Source organism: Cyanistes caeruleus, chromosome 16 (assembly GCF_971803275.1).
Source record: "Cyanistes caeruleus chromosome 16, bCyaCae1.hap1.1, whole genome shotgun sequence".
Lineage (NCBI taxonomy): Eukaryota > Metazoa > Chordata > Aves > Passeriformes > Paridae > Cyanistes > Cyanistes caeruleus.
In genome coordinates, this window is record NC_141716.1 from 16,775,431 (window position 1) to 16,798,938 (window position 23,508).

Sequence of the window (23,508 nt, forward strand, 5' to 3'; positions counted from 1 at the left end):
CTAGACTGACACAGTGAGAGCAGAGTTTGCCTTCTGCACTTACAGGTGCTTCATGTTGCATCAAGAACCAGTTTATTGCAGGCTTAATTTGAAGCACAGACAAATCTAATGGAAAGTTTCTAAGCATTCTTTGATTACCATATCTTGTAATGCTGTTTCTAACAATATGCCTTTGTTTCAGAATCCCTATTTGTTGCTTTGAGGATTAATTGGCTCTACTTCCAGCACAATGGATGAACTGCAGGATGTTCAGCTGACAGAGATCAAACCACTCCTGAATGACAAGGTAATGCTGGCTGCTGCTTTGTCCTCACAGGTGTACTTGGGATGACTTTGTGTCTGGCAACGAGTCCTAGCTGCCAGAATCTGTCTACAGATTGAAGTACCTTAAGTACTGAAACTCAGTAAATTCTTCCCCACTCTGATAATCTACCACATCCACTCTTCCAAAGTCTCAGGTAATTCACAATTCAGGTAATTTTGGAGTTCTGGCCAAACAGTACGTTGTGCCTGTACTGAGGATTTGCAAAGGCTGGGCAGCAGCTGGAAAAGTGATCACATTCCTTACCCGGTGTAGTTGTAGAACCTCCAAGTTTCTCCTTGTTAGAAAATGCTGGGCTGTGTCCTGGTTTTTGTTTGGCTGGTTTTGGATTGTGGTGGTTTTGTTTTGTTGTTTGGTTTGGGTTTTTTTTCTTCTTTTTGTTTAAAATATTCTGGCTTAAATGATCCTTTAGTGTTTTGACCCCTAAAACAGCCCTGTCTCCATGGATTTAGTAATGGAAAGCAATTTCCTTTTAATGTCTGCAGAGCGCAGTTAGAGCAGTCCAGATATGCAATACTGAGACTTCGGAAAGTCGTTGTATCACAGTAACTGTTTAAGTCTTTCACTCTGTCTTCTGTGGACTGGGGAAGAGCCATCTGAGCTCACTGGAAGAAGAGCCTCACTGAATTCTGCCACAAAGTGTTGATGAGAGTGTCTAAGTTCATTACAGGCATCCCAACAATATCTAGCATCTTGCATTTACAAACTGATTATGAGCAATGTGGTTTGGTTGCTTTGCATAGCTCTGAGCCAAGTCGAATGGTGTGGGAAGGAGTTCCCAAGGCTTTGCTGTTTGATGGCTGATGATCACTAACTGGCTTGTGCTGCCAAAGGGCTGTCTGTAGTGCTTTGTGCACTCACTGTGTGCTTGCAGAAAACTGCATTGTCCCCCACAAAATGGATGAAATCTCTGGAATTCTGCTATGTTTTAGTCTGTACTGATTAGTTTTTGCTGATTTCTGTAGTGTCCTAGCATATCTGTTTAGTATCTGTGAAATCTAAAAACTCAGCTGAAATCTGCAGTTCAGCTGCCTGTTGTAACAGACTAGTGCTGACTACTGGATTTCCACCATTTTTAAAAAAAGTGTTTCTTTGAAGGCTGAGTCTTGAAAGTATAAAATCAGTGTAGATCAGCAAATAAAAATCTGGAGTAAGGCTCTGAGGGCAGTTTGTAATTTCAAAACAAGAAAACATTTACAAAAGACAAGCTTCCTAAATGCATTGGACTGGATCTTGCTCATGATTCTCCTGGGATTTTCTGTGTTTGAATTCAGCTGGGTAGGTTGCCCTTGCTTCAGTCAGCTGACCTAAGTAGGAAGCATTGAAGCATGCCAAATCAAAGTGGTTTTCACTTTATAAGTTTCCAGTCTTTCCGTCAAATATTGCCTGGTTAGCCCCATCCAGTCCTTGCTGTGGTGTCAGTCATGGTTCAAATGCAGAGTGGTCACCCAAACAGAGCAGCAAAGTGGTGTTAACCACTTGTGCAAAGGGCACATAGAGAGTGATTACTTCTTTGCTTGACTCAGTGTTGAAGTTACAGGAAATTTATAGTGTCTCAGTAGGGAGAAATATGAAGGATAGTTTCAGAACTATTTTCCATACTGTGTGGGAAGAGAAGTATGTTGTGGCTCTCCTTTTCATGCTTTGTTTTAACAAAATGAGGGCCTCAGGGAGCAGCTACCTGGAAGGGGTGGCCCTTATTAAGGCTTTCAAGCTTGAGATAATACATGTGTACTTTTTAGACATAGTTTATGGAGCCTGAGGGTGTGGTTCAATAACCTGCAATTCTGTGCAAGGTATCAGAGTCCAAAATCTATTGAGCTGGCAGTACACTAAGGTTTTTACTGACCAACCGCTTTAGACATAGGAGTTTGAGTCAGCATGGATTAATGGCCAGAAAAAATTCAGTAACACTCTTAAGGTGCTAATGAATGAGTGCTTATGAACTCCTCAGATACAAAGGCTACTGTATACAGAGAAGAAGCTCTGGTGTCTCAAACTCTGGAACCAGTGGAATTACCAGTGGAAATGGAAATGGTTTGTATCTTGTTCACTTGTCTGAACTGTAGGTAATGCCACTGTGGGCCACTGGGTCTTGGCTTTGATCCTCCCCAAATCAGTAAAAAGTTACGAGCTTGACTTTTAAAGAATATAAACACTATTTTGTTTGTGTGTAATTGAAGCCTAATATCAAGTTCAAGGAAGTAAAATACATTTTGTTCACTTCATTCAGGTTCACTAAAATGCAGTGACTTTTTACTGGGGAAGCAAAGGAACCTCCATTGTTCCCATTTAGTTGAAAGAAAGATAAAAAGAGAATATTGCCTGATCATAAACTGCCTATCCCAGTTTATCCCAGACACTTTATTCTTCTGGCACCTTTGATTCCTGTTAATTCAGCCTCAGTGAAAAGTTACTGAAATGCCAGAGCTGGATTCAGGAAATGAAATGGGCAGTCCTTAGGCTGGGTTGATCAGCCCAGCCAGCTCTGTGCTTGAGGTGCAGCCATGGCATGTTCAGAGGCCTGAAAAACTTGCCTTAAAGTTTCTCAAGTTAAGACAATGAATAAATGGTTTAAAGTCAGGTTTTCAGTGTATTAAAATCAAGTATGTGGGAGTCAGGGCATGTCAGCTTCTTTTGCCTCATGGTACGCCTTGACAGCAAGCAGCTCAGTTCAGAGCTCCATTCCTTGTTTTGTGTCATTTCTTCCCCACTCGCTTGGGGAATCTCAGACTTTTCTAACTACATACTCAGACCACCTTCTTTTTTACTTAGCATGCACCATCCAAATCCAGTGTTCTATACAGAAGCTTCTCATTTCTCCATAAAGAAATGGGTGACTGAACTGACCTGCTTCACCAGATGGTGGTGGTGTCAGAAATCTCAATTAATTTCAGGGTCTCAAACTGAAGTGAGAGGAGGCTGCTTTTTATTTTCTTTTCCCCAGTCCTGAGGATTTAGTGAGTTTTGCTATGTCCTGCTCAAAACATTGCCACAGTTCAACACTTAACACAAAGGAGGAAGGAGGGGAATGGATTCTTAGAACAGATTTGCATATATTTCAACTTAAATGTCTCAAAGTATAGAATGTAGGTAACAACCCTTGTTCTTGCTAACACAAGGCAAGGCTTTGTGGGGAGGAAAACATGGCCATGCATTTACACGTGGAGACAAATGAGGCTGTTCAGCCAGAAGAAATGTTTGGAGTGTTTCTTTTGTCCATATGTGATCCTAATTTTCTCCTAGCAATTTTATTACTAAGGTGCTGTGTTGATTTGGTATAGCCTGGTTTTGGTAATGAGGGAGGGCCACAGGAGTAGCTTCTGTGAGAAGCTGTTAGAAGCTTCTACTATGTCAAACAGAGCCAATCTCTAATGACTTTGAAAATGGACACAGTGCTGGCCCAATTAGAGAGGTTGGTAATGCCTCTGGATGACATACTTCAGAAGAAAATCAAAACGGTATCCGCGCAGCTTTTTCCAGGGGTTGCGAGGTGCCACAGCTGCTACCATCCCAGTGCAGCCTGTGGAAAGCCTTGCCTGCCTGACTGCCTCTAGCCAGCTGTGCCACAGGAAGAAGGGCAGGGGCAGTGGCAGCAGCTTCTCCTTCCCAGTGCCCTCCATGAAGAGAGGTGTTAAATAGCACCAGTGCCGTGGTGGCCACCACTGCCTGCTTGGTGGTGGCGGAGCCGCACAACTGGCAGCAGAAATATGGTGAGAGACTCTCCAGTCTGGAACCTAGACATGATCGACCTCTTGGAGCTGCAGGATCCTGTAGGAATCTTTGAATTAGCAGAACTTGTTATCAAAAGCACCTACGAGGAGCAGTTTTTCTTCTAGTCAGAGAAGAGGGAGAAGTGAGAGTATGTGAGAGAGAACAACAAGGTGACACCAAGGTCAGTGGAAAAAGGGGGAAGAGGTGCTCCATGTGTCAAAGCCAAGATTCCTCTTCAGGCCATGGTGAACACCATGGTGAAGCAGGAGCATGTACTCCTTGAGCGCATTAAGTCCATGGGGGATGCAGTGATCCACTTACAGCCTGTGGGAGAAGTGCTTACACTGGAGTGGGTGGATGCCAGAGAAAGCTGTAATCTAGTGGGAGACCCAAATGGAGAGCCCCTGCTTCCAGAGGCAGAGAGAGGGTCTTTGCTTCCAAACTAGAGCAGCCTATTCTCAGAGGACAGCACCCCATGGACAAGTGATCCACACCACAGCAGTATTGGGAAGACTGTTTGCCTGTGGGAGTCACACACATTGCAGCAGTTTTGGCAAGACGGCTCGTGAGATTAGAGCCACACTGGAAAAGTTCATGGAGAACTGTCTCCTGTAGGAGTGGCCCCATGGCATAGCAGAGAAAAGACTCCTCTCCTTGAGTGAACAGAAGATCTCGAGTGATGAGCTGACCAAAACCCCCATGCCCTGTCTCCTTGTACTGTGGGTGGGAAGGAGGAAGGGGTTAGGGGGAAAAACAAGGTGTTTTAAAGGCTTATTTTACTTCTAATTATCCTACTCTGACAATAATAAATTTACTTTATACCTTTAAATTTGAACTGGTTTTGCCTTCAGGGTGTTTTCTCCCAGTGCTCATCTTAACTCATGAGCCCTTTGTTAATTTTTTTCCCTCTTCTCTGCCCAGCTGAGAGCAAGAGAGAGTAAAAGAATAGCTTTCCTGGGTGCCTGGCATTTGGCCACTATCAAACCATGACAAGTGCTATGCCTAAAGCACAAGCTGGAATGCCATCTCAAGTGGTTTGCTCAGCCTTTTGCTGACAGCTCTCAGTGATGTAACCTACTCTGGGGTTAGAGACAGTGTTTCACAAAGCACATAGGCACACAGGTTCCTGCAGACCTTCTAACCTGCATGAGATCACCCTCTGGGAAGAATCAGTGGTGAGCTACTGCACGCAGTTCCCATGCACTGGGGTTTCAAGAACTTGCAGGTCACTGTGTCTGTCATGAAAGGATCCCATACCTGAAGTGGTGGCTGCATAGGAGCTGACTGCCTGGCTTGTTTTCTTGCACTCAGTACATGAGATCCCAGGAGTTTTGCATCCAAATTGTTAATGGACATCAGGAGGAGACAAAACCCAGACCCATATGCAGCCCAGGTGTGGCCAGTGTCTTTCCTGTGTGCATCTGTCCCTTCTTGAACACTCTCAGCTGTGCACACAGGTACTCACTTCCCTTAGCTGGTAGCCCCCTCAGCAATAACCTTGTTGTATAGGAATGGGCAGATCTTCCATGGAGTTTGCTTGTACAGCTCTTGCATTTCACTGTTTACCTGACTGCAGCCAGTCTTGACTGTGCTATAGCAGAGGTCTCTATGGGAAACTTTCATGATGTTATCGGTGGTGTTGTGGAGCATTGTGCTGATCTCCTTTTTTCTTTCTTTTTTTCCTGTTTTTTTTTTTTAACAGAATGCAGCTCGCAACTTCCAGGACTTCGACTGTCAGGTAAGACCATGTGCAGGAGACAAGGATCAGTTGGTAACTCCCCACAGTTCAGCAGAAATGTTGAGAGAGATAAAAAAAAAACCAACCATATTTTAATTTTAGCTCCTGTTAAGGTTTAATTAGAACTGGAATATATCCAGTGGCAGAAATTGCCCTTCACCCTTACATGACAAGCAGCATGAAAGTTTTGAGGTGCAGACTGCTCTGCTAAGGCTGCACAACATCTTGCAGGATGGCTGGTCTCCTGAATAACAGTTTATTGGAAAAATGCAGTATGCTGAAGAACTGGAGCTCTTTCATGTCCTGTCTGGTTCATTGGCTGGGAAAGGAGGAGCTTGCATGTTCTTCTACCTGTTTGTCGTGAGAGGAGATGGAAGTGAGAGAGCTGCCCTAGATACAGCATGCTGCTTTGCTGGGGCTGTTTTGACACAGCCACAGTTGTTTACCAGGATTTTATTGATGATACAGAGGTGAGCCCAATGGCTCTGGTTGCCATAGGAATAATGGTTGCTCCACCAGCATCTGAAAGAGAGGACATGCTCTGTGATAGGCAGAGCAGAGGACTGGGATTCTGTGTGGCATTTTGCAGAGCACAGGCTCATTTCCCATACCAGATTATCCTGCTGCCCTCTCACTGAACAGTATGTGGGTATGCAGATAGTGGCTGTTTTTCTCCAGCAGTTGGAAGCTGCTGTGTCTGTAGTGCACTGCTCAGCATGGGGCAGGTCATACAGCACTGCTGATGCACACCTGGGGCTGGCAACATCATGTGATAAATTTAATAGAAGTCTGTTGTTGTAGGTGATTCTAAAAGACTATTTGCAAGCCTGTGCACAGAAAGAACATGGTAAATACAATCCTATGAAGGTAGTCCCTATTTTTTTCCTTCTCTTAATATCAGACACTGATAGGGCAGCTACACATCTCTATATTGCTTTATCTCAGTTAATTGTGAGCTTTGGTATCTTATAGCATACAAGTATAAAAATCACTAATCTTTCCACATTATAACCTTAATGTCTGATCTGGAAAGCAGCAATAGTGTTAAGCAATGTTTTTTCTTTAGAAATAAATAATATGTTTAAAGCACTTTCCTGTACTGTCATGTCTCCATCTATATCTTCTCTGTTACTTTTAGAGGTAAAGTGTGCTCCCATGTCAGGTGGGTAAAAATAAGTGCAATGCCTTGGAGTGAGTGTAGACAGCAGAGGCACTTTCTGCTGTGGTCTGTGTGCCAGGATTGGGAAAAATACAAATATATTATGTATTGGCCTCCGCTGCCAGTCCTTTACTGACCCACCAAAGCTCTGGGCATGTCCATGCCTTGCCTGGCTGTGAGCAGCATGGCTGTGGGAGCCAGAACAGAGTGGGAAGATGGGAAAGAGGCCCTGCCACAGAGCTGTGTGTAGCTGGTGCCTTTTGGCTCTATACTTTCCCTCAACAAGCAAAGCCTCTTTGCATTTTTCTTTAAACTAAGCCCCAGATTTGAAACTGAGCAAGCCCCACAGAAACCTAGCACTGCAGGCACCAACCTGCAAATTCGGCATGTCCTGGAGCTGTGGTTGTCCTTTCCAGGGCTGAGCTTTGGGAAAAGCTGTGTGGTCTGCAGCCAGGGAGTGGTGCTCTGGGGAGTTCTAGGCCAGGAAGGACAGGCTTGTTGCTTCTGTGCTTTGCTGTAGTTCACCAGTGAGCTGGTGGCCATGGCAACAGTTGGGCAGGAGGAAAGATGTTCTTTCCAGGAAACCATATAATTCATGTAGAATACCTTTTTCTTTTTTTAGCAATATGTTAACACAGTGTCTCTTGTGACTGTAAATATTGTCCCAGCCTCACCTTCCTCCAACATTTCTCCCTACAAGGTGTAGTTTCAGGGCACACCTAGCTTGACATTCCCCCACATCATACTTGGAAAGTACTCCAAGGGCTGGTTTAAGTCTCTGAAATCTGCCAGAGAGGATGGATTGTGTGTTGAATCCTTGGGTTTTCTGTCTCAGTTGCTAATCCCAGGAACTGTACTTACACTTGGAGACTGAGCTTGTGTCCTGTGAAAAACTGCTGCAGCTTTTTAATCTAGCAAAGCACATCTGGCTGCCACATCCAGGCCTCTGTGAAACCTGTGTGACTTTACCGGTGTCAGGGGAATTTGAAGTGAAGAAGGTTGCCAGGGCTTTCAAAGGAAGGAAGATCCTCTTGTGTAGAGAAATATTTAAAAGCACTTACGCTGGGGCATTGTTTTAATTTGTCCTGAGTTTCACAGGGAGGAAGAGCCTTGGGGAGGATCTCAGTTTGACAAGAACAGGCACAAACTGGCCACAGATTGATGAAAGCGGATAACTGGAAGATGGTTTCCAGTTACAGTGCAGTGGAGTTCTCAATGAGCTTCCAATAACAGCAACATCTGCAAGGGACCTGGTGGGTTTTAAGACAAAAATTAAAGAATTTGTGAGATTAATTTTTATTATCTTATACAGTGTAGTGTTTGCAATATGAGACCATGGCATCAGTGATGCGAGACCTGCATTTCAGACCTTTTTATTTTTCTAATAGTTAAAAAAAGCTGTTTTAAATGGAGTTGAAGCTGTAGCTTTGGCCTGACCACATCTTGAGCTGTGCTTGCTGGGCTGCAGGGAGTGTGATGAGGTAAGGGGGTGATGAGGGAAAGGTGAGCCCTCTGTGAGGGCTGTTGATGACTCTGTTGGCAGTGTAGGTCCAGTTTGAGCTCCCCGGTAAAAGATACTGACATATTGGAACAAGTCCTGTTTTGTTTCTCTGTATTATTCTGTTGCCTTGGCCATGAGGTCATTTGCTGTAAGTCCATTCCAGAATGTCACAGAGTATGCTGAGGTGGAAGGGGACCCACAGTGACCGAGTCCAACACTTAAGTGGGCCTTATTGAACCCATGATCTCTGGTCTTATTAGTACCATGCTCTAACCAGCTGAACTAACCTCAGGGTCCTAGCTCCTTCTAGGACTGACTGATGTCGCTGCCCTAGCTTCTTCTTGGATACAGCCAGAATAACAGCCACCAGTTCTGTTGTGCCTTTAGATCTCCCCCTGTCTGAAATCTGGAATTTCAAAATATTCTCTGCAGCTGGGCCATGCTTAAAAATGGGAAAAGTGTTTAGTTTAATCCCATCTCAGAAACATGTCATTAGCACTGTCACTGACTCTAGGAGGTGTGTAGGGTCAAGCACACAGATTCCCCACACTGTTTTCTCTATATTTGACATGTGTTACTTTTCAAGGTAACATGTATATTTAAGGTTTGTAAGATCTTTCCTTTGGTGAAACAGGGTAATGCCATTGTGAATTTCTATTCATTTCTCTGTATGTTTGGTTTTATTTTTGAGTAACTTGCTAGGATCAGATCTGGGCAAAGTCAACAGGACAAGTTTCTGCTTCTTCCTGCTTCTGAAATTTGCTAGTCTGGGGTGAATGTATGTGAGGAAGCTTTTAGCTTTTCTGGTACAACTGACTTGTAGATACAGCTGTCCTGGTTTTCTTAAAGTATTTATATGCAAGCAACCAAAACTAACTGATATATAACAGATTGCCTGGGCATTAGTAAAACAACCCGTCTTAATCTTGTAACTGCAGTGGAGAGCTAGCATGGGGTCTTAGTGGTCTTTATCAATATGAATTAGGTTATTCTCAAAACTAGTAAGTATTAACCTAAATCTGAGACCTACATTTTACTTGAATGCAGTTTGAATCCTAATGAAGTCTAGGCTTGGGTTTTCTCAATGTCCATGGGCAGATGGTTGAATAAATGGTCTGGAATGCTGATGGACAGATGGTGTGGTGACCTGCACTGTTAATAGAGCTGTGCCTGTGCTTTTATTATCTGTAGACCCTCTGCAGCTTTCAGAAGTAAGTGTTCTGTCTCAGCCTACATCTCTCTCTTCTTTTCCAGATGATTTGCTTTAAATAGAAATGAAGGAATATGCTGATATATTTGTAAAATTACCCAACTAAACCTGTGTTATGTTTCAGTTGGAAATGAGCTGGCATTTGCTCTGATGAGTTGATTTGATCATTTGAGCTGACACTTCCCCTCTTCTGCCTCCCACCAACAGGAAGGCAGAGAGGTGTTTGGCTTTCAGCACACACCGTGCAGAAGGGGGCTTGGAGTGTGGAGGTGGTCTGGGATTTGGCTAAGTATTTGCAGAAAGCTCTCAAGGAGGAGGAGGTGGGAATAAGTAAGTCCAGGACATGCAGGTTCATCTGAAACAAAAGGGACAAGGCATGCATGAACCCTTGGAGGAAAGAAATTTTTGTACCAGGGTATAAAAATGTGCTGTCTTGCTGGCATTAATGGTATGTGGAATTACTCTGTTGCTTGTGCCCAGAGTAAAACACAACACAGTGTTTGCAGAGTTAATGTCAGACCTTGGTAAGAACTTTTGCCACTTACTTTTACTGAAAAGTGTCACTTTTCAATAAGCCCATGACTGTGCTGATTTCGTTTTGGAGAAGTTTTTTTGCAAGTATGTATACTTTAAAAGTAGTTTGAAGCTTTTTTAATCTGCATTTTTAAAAGTTTGGTTATCTTTTCCTAGTCTCTTCACTTTATTTTCACTTGCTCTGCTGTCAGAGAGGTGCTTCTGAGAGGTTATTGACACATTCCATTGTTTGCATTTCCCAATGTTGGAGAGGGTGAATTGAAACTGCTCATTTTTTGAAACTGTTAATTTTTTATTTAAGGCAACTTGTGAGTGCTACCAGTGGCATTGAATACAAAGTGTTTAAAGGCATCTTCTGTTTACTGTGCTGAAAAAAAAATGGAATGTTAACACTTTTGAGGAAGGATTTGCTTTCTGTGTGTGAATAACGGGAGCTGTTCTCACCCCTGTTGAAACATTTTGTCTGGGATATTGAGGACCATCATTCCTCTGATATGTACAACGAGTTCTTTTGTTTAAAGTCCTAGAGTGAAATTAATTAGAACACATAAGATGTTTTGATGTAGAAAGCAAGTCTATTTAATACCTGCTAGATTAATGCTGCTCCTAATCTTATTAAAACTAGCATCACCACTAAAGTACAGGTTTTGACTACTGACATCACAGCATAAAACACTCTAAAAATAACAATTATTAAAATAGAATTTTATTTTAGCCTTCTTTTTTTGCATTATTTGCGTTTCTTGGGAAGCTTTTCCTGTGATTTCTCCCATCTGGTTTTCTATCTAAAAGCTCACTTTTTTGTAAAACTGCAATGTTGAGTTCTGGAAAGTTTTAGCTAGCTGGACTTGGACTGGAACATGACTGTTAAATGTATTTGCACAGTACTTCCCTGGGCTTTACTTAAACATTAGTTTTGCTTTCTGTATTCTGTGACAACAGTGTGCCAAGAGAGTGATTATGCATTTGTAGTACTTGAAGTTCCTGTACTTTTTATGTACTCGTAAGTTTTTAGAGCAAAGCAAATATATGTGCTTTAGGTTGGGCCATTTTTATCCATTATGCAACATCCATTAATGGTATTTCACAACAATTAGTGAGTAACTGTACTACCAGGTTTAATTCAATGCAGTTCTAGTTCCCAGGGATATAAAAAGTTTTGATACATGGAACACAGCCCTGCATTCTCTTCTTCAAGAGATTTTGAGATGTTCATTGTCTTCAGCAAGGTACTGAAATGCAGTTTGGGACGTCATATTAGTAGGAGGACTGTCCTTGGCTGGAAGCATGGCCCTTGGCTTACCTACCAGGTTCCTTGAGGAGTTAAGGTGATCTGGGGTCTAGCAGTCACACAAGCTATTTCAGGCTCACTTGCGTATTAGCACATTCAGATCTCCCTTGAGCGAGCCTCAGGTTTACAAAAGCTGTGTGTCTGCAGGTAGGGGCACCTTTTGTCCACTGCCCAGGGGATGGGAGAGGCAGACAGTTTCTCTGTTGTTTGCAGCCCATGGGGAAGGCTTTAGTCTCACACACTGCTGTCTCAAAACAACAGTGCAGAGTGCCCCCCTGCCAGCCTTGGGCAGAGCTGATCTTAGCTGCCGTGGTTTAATTCACCCAGAACTATTACAGATCTAGGCAGGTCCAGTTTCTGGCCTTAGGTGGTGAAGAGGGGATCTACTCTCAGAGCAGGAGTAAGAAGCACCACTTATTCCTTAGTCTGTGCTGGGTGCCTTGCTCATGACGTGGGATACTTGACTGGAGTGCAAGAAAGTTGTGGTTTTAACTTCTTGTAACACATGGGCAGGGCAGGAGATGGAGAAGTGCATCTTTCTACATCTCAGACATGTTGTCATGAACTGCTTACTGGTCTCAGCATTGTGTGGTTGTAGGGGTTTGTGATTTCTGCTTTAGGAGCACAAACCCAGCCTGTCAGCTGTGCTCGTGTTGTAGCTCACTTGACTGAGTTCTTTGACTGCAGTGTCTGTTCTCTGGCAGTATCTGTGTGTGGAAGTGACTTGCTAGTTCCTGCTGGCTGATGCTGAGCATTAACAAGGGTCACAGAGAGGCACCGGGTCCATCCTTCACTGTCATCTGCCTTTGGAGCAGGTGCTTGGAACTTTGTCTCCTGTTGCTTTTAAGTTTGTCTAAGGAGATTGCATATCTCATTCTTTTGCTGCTCTTGATTCTCACCCAGAAATTCTCTTATTTAAGATTTAATACAATTACACAGAGTACCAGAAACCATTGCTTGGCTGCATAGATCATATTGTGTTTTCTATTAGTAAGTTTCTGCTCTGTATGGAAATTAATAATTTACTTCAATATGTTGTTTTAAATCTGATCTTCAGTTACTTCCCATGCAGCCATCTCCTCCAACTCTACTATTTCAAAAATAATTTTGCACTGAGAAGGGGCTGAGAAGCATTCCACTGCTAGCTGCCTTAAGGTTAGCAGTACTATAATGGGAAGAGTTTCCAGGTGGTGATGTTTTACTGTCTCAGTCATAGTTTATGGTATTGTTTTAGCAATGTATAGAAATTTGAGGGCAGCTGTTACCAAGAGCAAGACAAGGACGGAGTCTCTGCTTTAATCTCTCCATTAGTAGCTGGGATAGGCTGCCCCAGGGGCATGATTTGGTTGTTTTTCACCTTTGCCAAGACTGGCAAAGATGATGTAAAGCAAATAGCTGTAGCCACAGAGTCAGTGAAAAAGGAGAAAGCCTGCCCTGAGTAATTTCTTCCTGAGCATCTCTTCCACCTTACAGCAGAGCAGCAGAGGCAGTTTCTTTTGCTTTAGGTGAACCAGGAGCTGAACATCCTGAAGTTGAAAGGCTTTTTGGGGATGTTTCTAGCCCTATGCTAGTACAGACATTCAGCAAGCTTGAGCAGAGTGCAAGCAACAGATGTCTTGCTGCTCTGTGTTCTCACAGGTTTTCATGTTAAAAAAAAAAAATAAAAATTGAAGGGATTTCACAGATGTGTTCTTTATTTCCAGTTTCCAAATTAAATAAATTCCCAGTTTTTCTAAGGAATTAATTTTGAACTTTGAGCAGCTTCACATTGAAAGTAAAACTCATCTAGTAATGCCAAAAATGAAGCTTAATAAATTAGTCATTAAAAGCACTAGTAATATGAGTTCTAATCATTAATCACTCCCACTGTGAAACAAATGGTTGCTTCAGCCTTTAATAATTTTTAAAACTTAAGTACTGGATCACACTGTGACCTGGGTCTATGGGAGCATGGCTGGAATCTGGACTGCTACCTCTGCTGCCTGTAAATTTCTGAGCTTAAGGCATTAGCACCTCTGAAACTGCCATCAGATGCCTCACTCCTTCACTCAGAATGTTTTTCTCAACATAGGAAATTTTTGGTGGTGTAAAGGAAACTTCCCTGTCCAACCCTCCCGGAGCTACTCTGGCAGTCACTCTCGCACCACCTGCACTGGGACTAAGTCCCCGGAAGCTCATATCCCACAGTTGCAGCAGATCTCTTACTGGCTCTACCCCAGGTTTTCCATAGCAGTCACAGACATCCCTAAGATAATTTAATCATGGTGCAACAACTAAATAGCAAAGCAACAAAATAAGAGCTTGAGCTAATGCCTCCAAAGAGGAACCCCAAACAAAGGAGCCCCTGAGGCTTTATCCCCTCACAGCGCAGGGAAAGTCTGAGGGTCCTCAGCTGCTGCAGTGTCTCTGAGTCTGGGTCCCCTCTCTGGGCCTCAGTTCTCAGGCCCTTTTCTGCAAAGGGTCTTCAGTTCATGGCCTCTTGCTGCAGGCTTAGGCTCCTACCCCTATAGAGCTCAACTTGCAGTTCCACTGCAGCTGCACCTCAAGCTACTGGCACTGAACGGATTCTTTAGCAGTTGATGCCTGTCAATGGCACTGTTATTGTTTCCCTCTCTGGCCAAAGGCAGAGGGTGACAGTTAGAAATGGTTCCTACATTTGAGGCTTTGGCCATATTCATACTTCTTTCCATAATCAATCCCACAGTAGATTCAGGCTTTGGCAGTCATAGTTGGGTGTGAGTTTTCCTCTTTAGTTTCAGAAACATTCAGAAATTGTATAGGTAAACAGAATAATGTCCCAGTCTTGTCTGACCTTCTGTAAATGCCCAGCAAGGAATGCCTTCCAGCAGTTCTTGTTTGAGTTTGAGCTCAAATTATTTTAGAGCTTCTGTTGGGTTGTGTTGTATCACCTTCCAGTATCTGAGCCACTATGGTTCACACACACACCTGAAGTGCAAGGCTCTTTGATCAAGAGCAGAGATTCTCAGGAGCTGGCACGATAGAGATCATAGCAAAATTCACAAGACAGTGAACCCAACCCTGCAGTCCCACTTACAGATTTCTGTAAGACCATCAGCTTACTGGACGGGGCAGGACAGAGGGACAGGAGAAGAAGTCTTTCCAGTGGCACTTCATCAAATCAGCCAATCTAAGTTGTATCCATTATGTCGTAACAACGCTGCATTTTAGCCACAAACTTCTGTGGAGCAGCAGGTTAAGGGGCCCCAGAGCACGAGAAGCCATCTTTGACATGATTCTGAGGTCAGAGAAATTACCATTCTGTGCCTTCCAAGAGCTGTTCTGCAATGGGAGCCATAATGTATTCCAGATCAACATTGTTGGGGAAAAGGAAAAAAAACAACCAGCAAACCATAGAAAATTGAAGTAGCTTTGCACTCAAAGTTCAGAGCAAAGCCTGAACAGAATTAGAGAAGATTGTTGAACATAAGCTGAGCAGAGAGGAAATGCCCACCATCCGTCACAGCAGAGATAAGGAATGGTGCCAGAAATCCAGCATGACTAACAGAAGGGCAGGGAGGCTATTGTAAACAAAGCATTTTTTAAAAAGCTAGAGAAAATGGAAGAGATTATAAACTCTAGCAGATTAAATATACGAACAGAACAAAGTAGGCAGAGGGATTTTTGAGAGGTGATTTGCAAAGGGGAAGAACCCAACTGTCCTGTTTCAGATCTATCAAAATGGAACCTGGAAGGAAGGCTTAGGGCTAGTCATAGCAAAAAAACTAAACATAATTTCTTCTGCATGCAGGCTTGGCACAGAGGAACTCACAGAGAGTACTGTGATGGAATGCTCTTTGTGGGGAGTCAGTGCAGACCCTGTCTTAACCCACAGTGCCTGCTGCAGAGGTTTTACAAAAATAATATTTATGCATTTGTAGCAGGTTGCCAGACCTGGAAGTATCAACCCAAGAGTTTCAAATAAGTTTAAATAGTTGAGGTGTTAGGTGAAAGGTTATGCTCCTCTGTTGAAGCTGCCATGGTGCCCAAGGATTCATCTGTCATAAGACAGATCAGAATTCAGAGGAGTTCTGGGAATTCACTGACCAGCTATACCAGACAGACTGGTAAAATTAGCAGAGTATAGTGGATCTATTACACTGATAAATATTAGGAAAGGGTAATGTAAGTTTTTAAATGGGAAAAGTCCTGCTCTGCAGAGCTGTTGCAATTCTTCAAAAGAGTCAGTAGTGATATAAATGAAGAGAATTCAATCAATGCAGCCTACTTGGATTTCCAAGAGGAGTCATAAGACATATCTCTTAGGGGATGTAGGAGGCCATGCAGTCAGAGGAGAAGTCCACTGATGGATGAAATACTATTAAAATAACCCAGTATTTGTTTTCACAGTTCACTTGAGGAGCACTCTGGAGATCTGTACTGGGACCTGTGCTTCTTAAATATACTCTTTAGTGATATGGTAAAAGTGATGGAATATGCAGTGACAAAACTTACCTGCCTTTGGGTAAACAAAGCGTGCTACACATTGAGTCAAACCTTCCTAGAGTGGAAAACAAAAGCATGGGCTGAGGGCTGATGATAACTCTGAGGCATAAGACCTTAATATTGCAAGGGATGAGTGACAATGTCAGCACAGGGCTTGTGGCTTTCAGCAAAGCAAGTCAATCCTTTTTCATCAGGAATAGAGAACAAAGCACCCCCATTGTGCTGCTTTGTGCATCCACAGCATGTGCCTGCATGCTCTTGACATCCTGCCAGGCCCCTTGGCTCAGCAAGGATGGAGCTCCCTGGGGCAGTTCTGGAGAACAGTAGTATGGTCAGGGTCAGCTGCTGTACCAGGGCTGGCTGGCTAGACAGTCGCAAGCACATCAGCCCAGAAAAGGGCACATGAGGGTTACAAGCTGTTAGGGTGTCACTTCTGGGGAGTATTGGAGAAGTTGCTCCCCAGCTTCCAAACCAAAACAAGGGCCAGGAGATCTCATGCAAAATCAGCAGATACAAGATGGTGAATTACATGGTTCTTTACCTCACACATTAATAAAGTTCAATTGCTCTGGGTGCATGTGGAGAGAGGTACCAAAGGCACAAGTGGTTGGGGTTGCAACCCCATCCCCAGAAAATTGAAAATCACACCTCCAGTTAAGGAAGTCTCATTTGACCTACAGTTTGTTGGAGGTTGAGAAAGTTATGGGAAACTGTTACAAGATGCAAGTGTTTGAGAACTTGTATCACTTTTTCCACAAGCCCAGGCTCTTGATGTCAGCCCAGCAGGCTACAGCTGCAGCTAGTCTCCATGCCTTCTGTTCCTCCTCCATCATTGCTCTTTTCATTCCAAACCTCTAGGCGCTGCTGGTGTTGGAAGCTGTGGTTCCCAGCTGCACTGAGTGGATCAATGGCAGCTGCCTGCCCAGTCTCAGTGCTGTGTCCCAACAGCAAGTGTGGTATGGGCTGTGCTCACAGCTGCTGACAGCTGGCTCTGGGAGCCACGCTGCCTCTGCTACCCACCTCCTATTTGCAGCAGGTGGGCTGCAGCTGCTGTTTATTTTTACCTGCTATACAAATAAAGGCAAAAGATGAAAATATCTTCAGAAATACTTCTGATAAAGTTTTCAGTCCCTAAGTGAAAACTGAATTTTATCCAGCTCTTCAAAACACAACCTGTGGATCATGAGCTTCTCTTGTGTTTATTTCCCTTATTTTGAAGACTGCAGGTTTGTAAAAGTCTGTCTTTCTCCTGACCACAGGTTTTTCCACCTGCCTTCTCCTGTTACTGCTTCCCTGCACTAGACCAGTTAAATGTTCAGACTTTAGCTGGAATTAGATACCTGCAAGGTTATAACCCTTGAATCTCTTTTCAAACCACACTGATGTAGTGTGTCATAGCTGGCGTGAGCAGAGAGCAGAAAGAAACCAAGTGTGCCAGAGTCTGGAAGTGTCTGTTACTTTCCAACGCAACATTCCTACTTAAGCAAAGTGCAAATACCAGGAGAGTACATGCCAGAACTGTGTTTTGGAACTGGGCAGCAGTTACAGAAGGAGGACATCTCACTAGGCAATTGTGAAGTGTGTCTACAAGAAGGACATGAAGGAAGTGTTTGTCAAGGACAGAGGGTGCAGCCTGCAAAGTTCCTGTTCTCTCACTGAGTGCTCTGGTACCCACTGTAAGTGGGTTATTCTGCTCTGCATTTGAGAGAGTAGTAAGCCAGTAATAATGTAACTAAATAATAACTTTTGGGGAGCAGTTCAAGGTAGCAGTTTTATTGTGTAAGTGCAGAGACTGTTGTTGTCATCTAAAGTATAATACATAAGCTCTGGTTTAAGCCTCTATCTCCTGCTACCCTGTGGCTTTGATACATGGGAGAGCTGTTGTGGAGACAAACAGGTCATGGGGAATCATGTGTGCTCTAATTGTGTGGCATCTGATTTTGTGCTTTGCAATGAGAGATTGAGATAAAAGCCCTAAACTATTGGGAAGTTTCAGAGAAAATAAAGATTGCTGGAAAAACTGACAGAATTACCAGTAGGTAAACTGGGAGTAAAACTCAGTCTTATTTCTCCAGATAATCTTGAAAGAGAGATCAGCATGATAGCTGATGTGGAGTTAAAAAATTAAAGGTAGAAACCCTTACCTAGTTGTAGTGGCTGCTGCTTCCTTTGTATACAGGAGAAAGCCTTGAAAAAAGGCTTTAAAAAAGCACTACACTGTATTCAGAGCAGAGAAGAGTAGCTGCTTCCCAGGAGGAGGATTTCCATCTTGCCAGGGGACTAACAGGAGAAATAAGAAGTAGCCTTAAGTGCTCCCAGTCTGAGGCATTGTTGCTGTACAGGACAGAGTGCGAAGTTTGCAGCTTTAGCATCTTACATTTTTAAGTGCTGCTTGCTGAGATTTGTTAAAGATGGACTTCCTTATGTTGCTGCCATGCTCAGTGTTGTCCTGGTTTAAAAGATGGGTGTCTGCCAAGCAAGGCAGGAACCTCCCTTGGAATGGAGAATATCACCTCTTTCCCTCCAAATTATTGTAACTTTGAGATTACAGGGCTTTCAGGCACAGATACGGGAAAAGGAATAGCAGTTCTTTACATGTGTATGTGTGTGTAACAAGGCAAACAAACAACAGCCCCGATAGCAGCAAGGAACAGCCCCAGAGAGCCAGTCCCAGCCTCCTCCCGGCTGCAGGCACCTTCCCCTTTGCTGCAGTTCCGGGCACAGCCGGCAGGGGCGCTGCTGGCTCCCGGCCGGGCAGGGCGGGCGCGATGATTCCCCCGCGCCTGCAGGGGGCGCTGTGGCGCCAGCTCGGCCGCCTCTCTCCACACGGGAATGGCGGGCGGGCTGGCGGAAGGGATGGACAAGGGGCTTCCTTTGGAAACTCACGGCAAGCAGCCGGGAAGCTGAGTGGACTGCAGCACGTTCCTCGGGCTGGAACGGCACAGGCGGGCACAGCCGGGGTGACAAATAAAATGTAAGAGAAAATTCCGCAGCCTTAGCAGGAGCCGCGGGGGTTGGGCGGACACGGGCTTAGGCTGTAGCGAAGAAGCCCGAGGCAGCAGCGGCAGCCGGGTTAATACAAGCAGCTGCCGCACGCAGCCGGAGAGACGCTCCCTCCGGGAAGGGAGAAGGGTTCGGGGCCCCGGGTTTTTCCTCTGAGGTACCCGAGTAGATGGTGAGGGTCCTTTGCAGTCAGATCGGGTGTTAATAAGGTCCCAGTACACCGGCTGCTCTTTTGAGCAGAGGTTCACCCCCGGTAAGGAAGAAGCAGTGCCGGGCTGGGCTCCGCGGTGGCAGCAACTCGACCGTTCCCATCATCCCGAAAGCAGCAGCGAGCGAGTGAGGAGCTGAGCCCAGCCCTTCAGCCCCCAGCCAGAAATGTCGTGGGATCTCTGCCCTTCCCAAGAGAAAAGCGCCCGACTAGGAGAGTAGACAGCTGCACCCTTCCCCCCACCTTGGCCACTTCTTTGTCTTTCCTAAGTACCTATTGTTATCATCTCTTAGGCAACAAATAGGAGAAAATTCCCTGAAAGAAAGGGGGGAAAAAAAGATCCTAACCTCCAACAAATGTACATCCCGTGTATTTGAGTCACTAATGTCACTGAAGGAGTAGCAGGGTAGTCCCCTTTCCCCCAAATCGCAGTTTACACAGTCTGCAAAGTCAAGTAAGCAGGAGACAAAGAATTGATTATGAGCTCAAGGAAACTTTTCCTTCCCCACTTGAGAGCTGAGATCCAAGCTCAACTTTGGAAAACAGAAATGCAGAGTGCTGCAGTGTGAAGTAGTGAGATGTTGCACAGAGGCTCTGAAGGGAAGAGGGTGTTTTTATTTCTAGTACCTTTTCCTGTAGCTTACGTAGTAAAAGCATGTGTGACCTTAGCAGTAAGTTCAAATGTAATTACAGAGAAGACTATGTTGCAGCCATATTTCATGGCTTTTGTCGCTTTCTGAGTTTTCTCATTGTTCCCTCAGTTTATTATGTTTAATAGTTGACTTTTCGCTACTGCCTACAGACCTTCCCTCGTCCCCTGCATGTGTTCCCCCCTTCATGAGCCATGTGTCAGTTTAGTTGATCTTGTGTTCAGGGCAAGGTTATTCCTTCTTCCACCCTATGCACTCCCCTTGGGCTCTGAGCCAGAACCAGTATTTGCCAGACCTGTCTGTGAGCTTCTTAACTCACTGACCTGGCAGAAGTCTAACAAAGGAAGATTAATTAAAACAACAACAACCAAAAACAAGAACAAAGAAAAAAACTACAAACAAAACACCAAAACACAAAAACAACACCAAAAAAAACAAACAAAAAACCCCAAACCCACAACAAACCCCACACTGGATAGTTTCCTGCCATGTCAATGAGTTGAAGCTGCTTATGGAAGAGCCTAGCAAGTGCCAGAGCTGGCAGAGAGACCTGCTCTTAGTGGCAGTCCTTAGTTCAGCCCTCGGAGCGTAGGGAAGCGCAGGTGAGGTTCAGAGGCTCCAGCCACTTTGGCACTTGCTGCCTGCACTTTCCATTGATTTCACTGTTTCACTCTTCCAGCCACCTGCACTGCTAGTCACCTTCTCCAAAGGTGGCCACTTTATTTGAAGGACTCATTAACACCTGCAGGCTTGGAAAGCACTAAACTGGAGTCTAGTGCTGCGGCTGCACAGCACATCCTTCAGAAATACAGGACAGAGCTTTGCCCAGCTCAGCAGAGCAGCCCTGAGAGCTGAGACATGGGCAATGGGCACAGCCTGGAGGTTTGCTGGAGGCTGAGGAAGCAGAGACTGCACCCTGGGCTGCCTTGTGCAGCCTTGCTGCAAGGGCAGGAATTCCTGCCATGTGGACACATGCTTGCTTTGCACACACGAGTCCTTTCCTACCCCCAGTGCCCTCCTAAGGAAAAGGGAGCCAAGTGAACCTCAGGTAAGGTAAAGTCATCTGCAGATGGGTCTCTGCTGCTTTGTGGATAAGTACTCCAGCTTCTGCACGTGCACAATGCAACAGCTGTGTGCAGGCAAAACCCAGCCCTGTTCTGAGGACAAGGACAGCCAGGGGTGTCTTGTCATCCTTCACAGGCAAGCTCAAGGTTTCAGGCTACCTCATGTGATTTGGCTGGGCCAGTGTCCTCCTGTTGCCACGCTCCTGGGGTAAGGGGAGAGAGTAGCTTTAGAGTCCTTGTGAAGAAGAACAGCTGGGGGAAGGAGGGTCTGCCCTGCAAGAGCTAAATCAGTCTGCTCCACAACCAGCCCTCAGAGTACCCAGAAAGTGGGGTGAGTTTGATTTCTGGTGTGCTGCAAGCCAGGTATTCTCACCAGTCCTGTATTTGATATAATGACTTTCAGGTAGGTCAAAATTACTGTTAAGAAAAAAAAATAAAAATCATGTACTTTATGTAAACTAGTAAAGCATATTTTTGAGGTTGTAATGTCCCATCTTTAAGCTGAACCATGAGGCATTGTCCTAGGCAGATGCTTTTTTAATATCAAGAGAATGGTGCTTTTTACAGTTTCTGTAGGAGCATGTTTCTCATTATTGATTTCTGTAGATGAGACAGGGGACCTACAGGTGATGTTGTGTAGCCAGCTTTTCTGACATCTCCACTTTTCCAAAGTCCATAGTTATCCCAGCGAGATGCAGCCCCATACCGCTAGCGCATCTACAAAAGCAAACTGCTTAGGGCAGTGGTTGGATGCAGAGATTCGATACAGTAACAGGGTTGTGAATTGGCCAGGTTGGATGGGTCTTGGAGCAACCTGATATAGTGGGAAGTATCCCTGCACATGGCCAGGGGGTGGAATGAGATGGTGTTTAAGGTCCCTTCCAACCCAAACCGTTTTGTGATTTCAAGAGCTGTACTGTGGGTTGGAGAGCAGTGACAAAGGGGAATGTGGCCCTTGCTGCTGGCCCTCAGTTAGGGTTCCCTGTGCAGGCAGCACATGTAACACTGGGGCTCCTTCTTCTCTTTCTGCAGGAGCATGACATTGAGACAGCTTTCGGAGTGGTTCATGTCACCATGCGGGGCACACCCAAGGGGAACAGACCTGTCATCCTCACATACCATGACATTGGCCTCAACCGTAAGCCCTTGCATTGCCAGGACCCTGAAAAAGTGATTATTCGTGGTATTTGCTTTTGAGCGTGGGGAGTAGCAGGCCTGGCATGGAGCTGAGATGAGGTCATTCCAGGGTGAAAAGATAAAGGTCTGCAGGAGAGAGCATATGGCATGTCCCTGTCCATTCCAGCAGCCCTTGAAAGGTAGGGCCAAGGTGGAAATAGGTTCACCCAACACACCATAGTGCTCTAGCTGACTTCCTGCACTGTGTGATAGGGCATCCATTCCCTGGGTGCTGGGAAGCTGAACAAGTCCCTTCTACATAGCTGCAGCAATAGTGTAATGTTCTGGTGGGCTCAGTTGCTCTTTTGACATTTCTTCCCACCCAAAATGTACTGTTATGTTCACACAGGTGCTCCTCAGTGAGTGCTTTGAGTACCCAGGTGCTGCAAAGCCCTGCTTTCCAGGGCATTGCAGGCTGACTGTTGTTTGCCTGCCTCCCCTCCAGTCATGGCAGTTCCATTGCTGAGACTCATTGCTGCATTGCAGTTTTGAGGCACAGCACATACACGATCCAGCACCCACTGCCCTGTGGGCTCACTGGGGACTTGAGCTCCTGCAGGTGTGTGCCATGATGTTTGGAGGGTGGCTTGCAATAAAACTTAAGGAAGCATCTAATATCTTTTTGTTGTTGTTGCAGACAAATCCTGTTTTAATGCATTCTTTAACTTCGAAGACATGCAAGAAATCACCCATCATTTTGCTGTGTGCCATGTGGATGCACCAGGCCAACAGGAAGGAGCCCCCCCATTCCCATCTGGGTAAGAGCTCTGCAGGGACCCATGTTGTTCAGTCTGGACTGAGGCAGCACCCAGTTTAAGCCAGTTAGGACTGAGTGTAGTAGTAAGCAGGTGTCAGCAGCAGAGAAAATGGGAAAATGAGGAAGCCTTCCAAGGGGCATTCAGCAAACACTCCAATTACTAAGACATGGGTGAAGCCCTCACTAGTGCTGAGTCTGGCACCACATTTCTGACTTGAACATGAACCCAGCAGACTGCAGTCGAGCTGGCATTTCATCTGTTCATCTTGTCACAGAAGTGTGACTGCCCAAAAGACCACAGCTCTGGGTTAGTCTTGCTCTGAGGGATGGGATCCACACAGTGAGTTGAAATATACAGTATTGTTGCACATTAATAACCTGTGCATATGTTTGCCAGATGTTCCTTGTCCCTCTTACCTTCAGTGGAACTGGAAGGTAACCTCTGTCAGGTTGTATTTGAAGGTGCTCTCTTGCTTTTCAGGTACCAGTATCCCAGTATGGATGAACTGGCTGAAATGCTACCTGCTGTTCTGACACACCTGAAGTAAGTCTCTGAAAGGAAATAGGGTGAGCCAGCTGGATACCACTATTCCAGCACCTACTTATGTCTCTGCTTGCCACGACTGATATGCTTACTGAGATGTCCCAAGAAGCTAAAGCATCTCCCAACCAGTGTGACCCTTTCTAGTTCTATGTTGGGGACAATGCTACATTGTT

The 23,508-nt window shown here is 44.9% G+C and overlaps 1 protein-coding gene across 15 annotated transcripts in view; it reads left to right on the plus strand.

The window, feature by feature from the left end:
* The window catches only part of NDRG3 (NDRG family member 3), a 62,714-nt gene that overhangs the window by 27,991 nt on the left and 11,215 nt on the right, over positions 1 to 23,508 (plus strand). For 13 of the 15 annotated variants that reach the window (XM_086853563.1, XM_086853569.1, XM_086853562.1 and 10 more), the window contains exons 2-6: positions 182 to 286; positions 5,739 to 5,774; positions 21,891 to 21,996; positions 22,672 to 22,792; positions 23,273 to 23,335. In XM_086853563.1, coding sequence (XP_086709689.1) covers positions 230 to 286; positions 5,739 to 5,774; positions 21,891 to 21,996; positions 22,672 to 22,792; positions 23,273 to 23,335 — 383 coding nt within the window. In that variant the 5' untranslated portion in view covers positions 182 to 229. Of the gene's footprint in view, positions 1 to 181; positions 287 to 5,738; positions 5,775 to 18,720; positions 18,908 to 21,890; positions 21,997 to 22,671; positions 22,793 to 23,272; positions 23,336 to 23,508 lie in introns of those variants that run through there. The other 2 variants (XM_086853574.1, XM_086853573.1) reach the window with 2 other exon arrangements.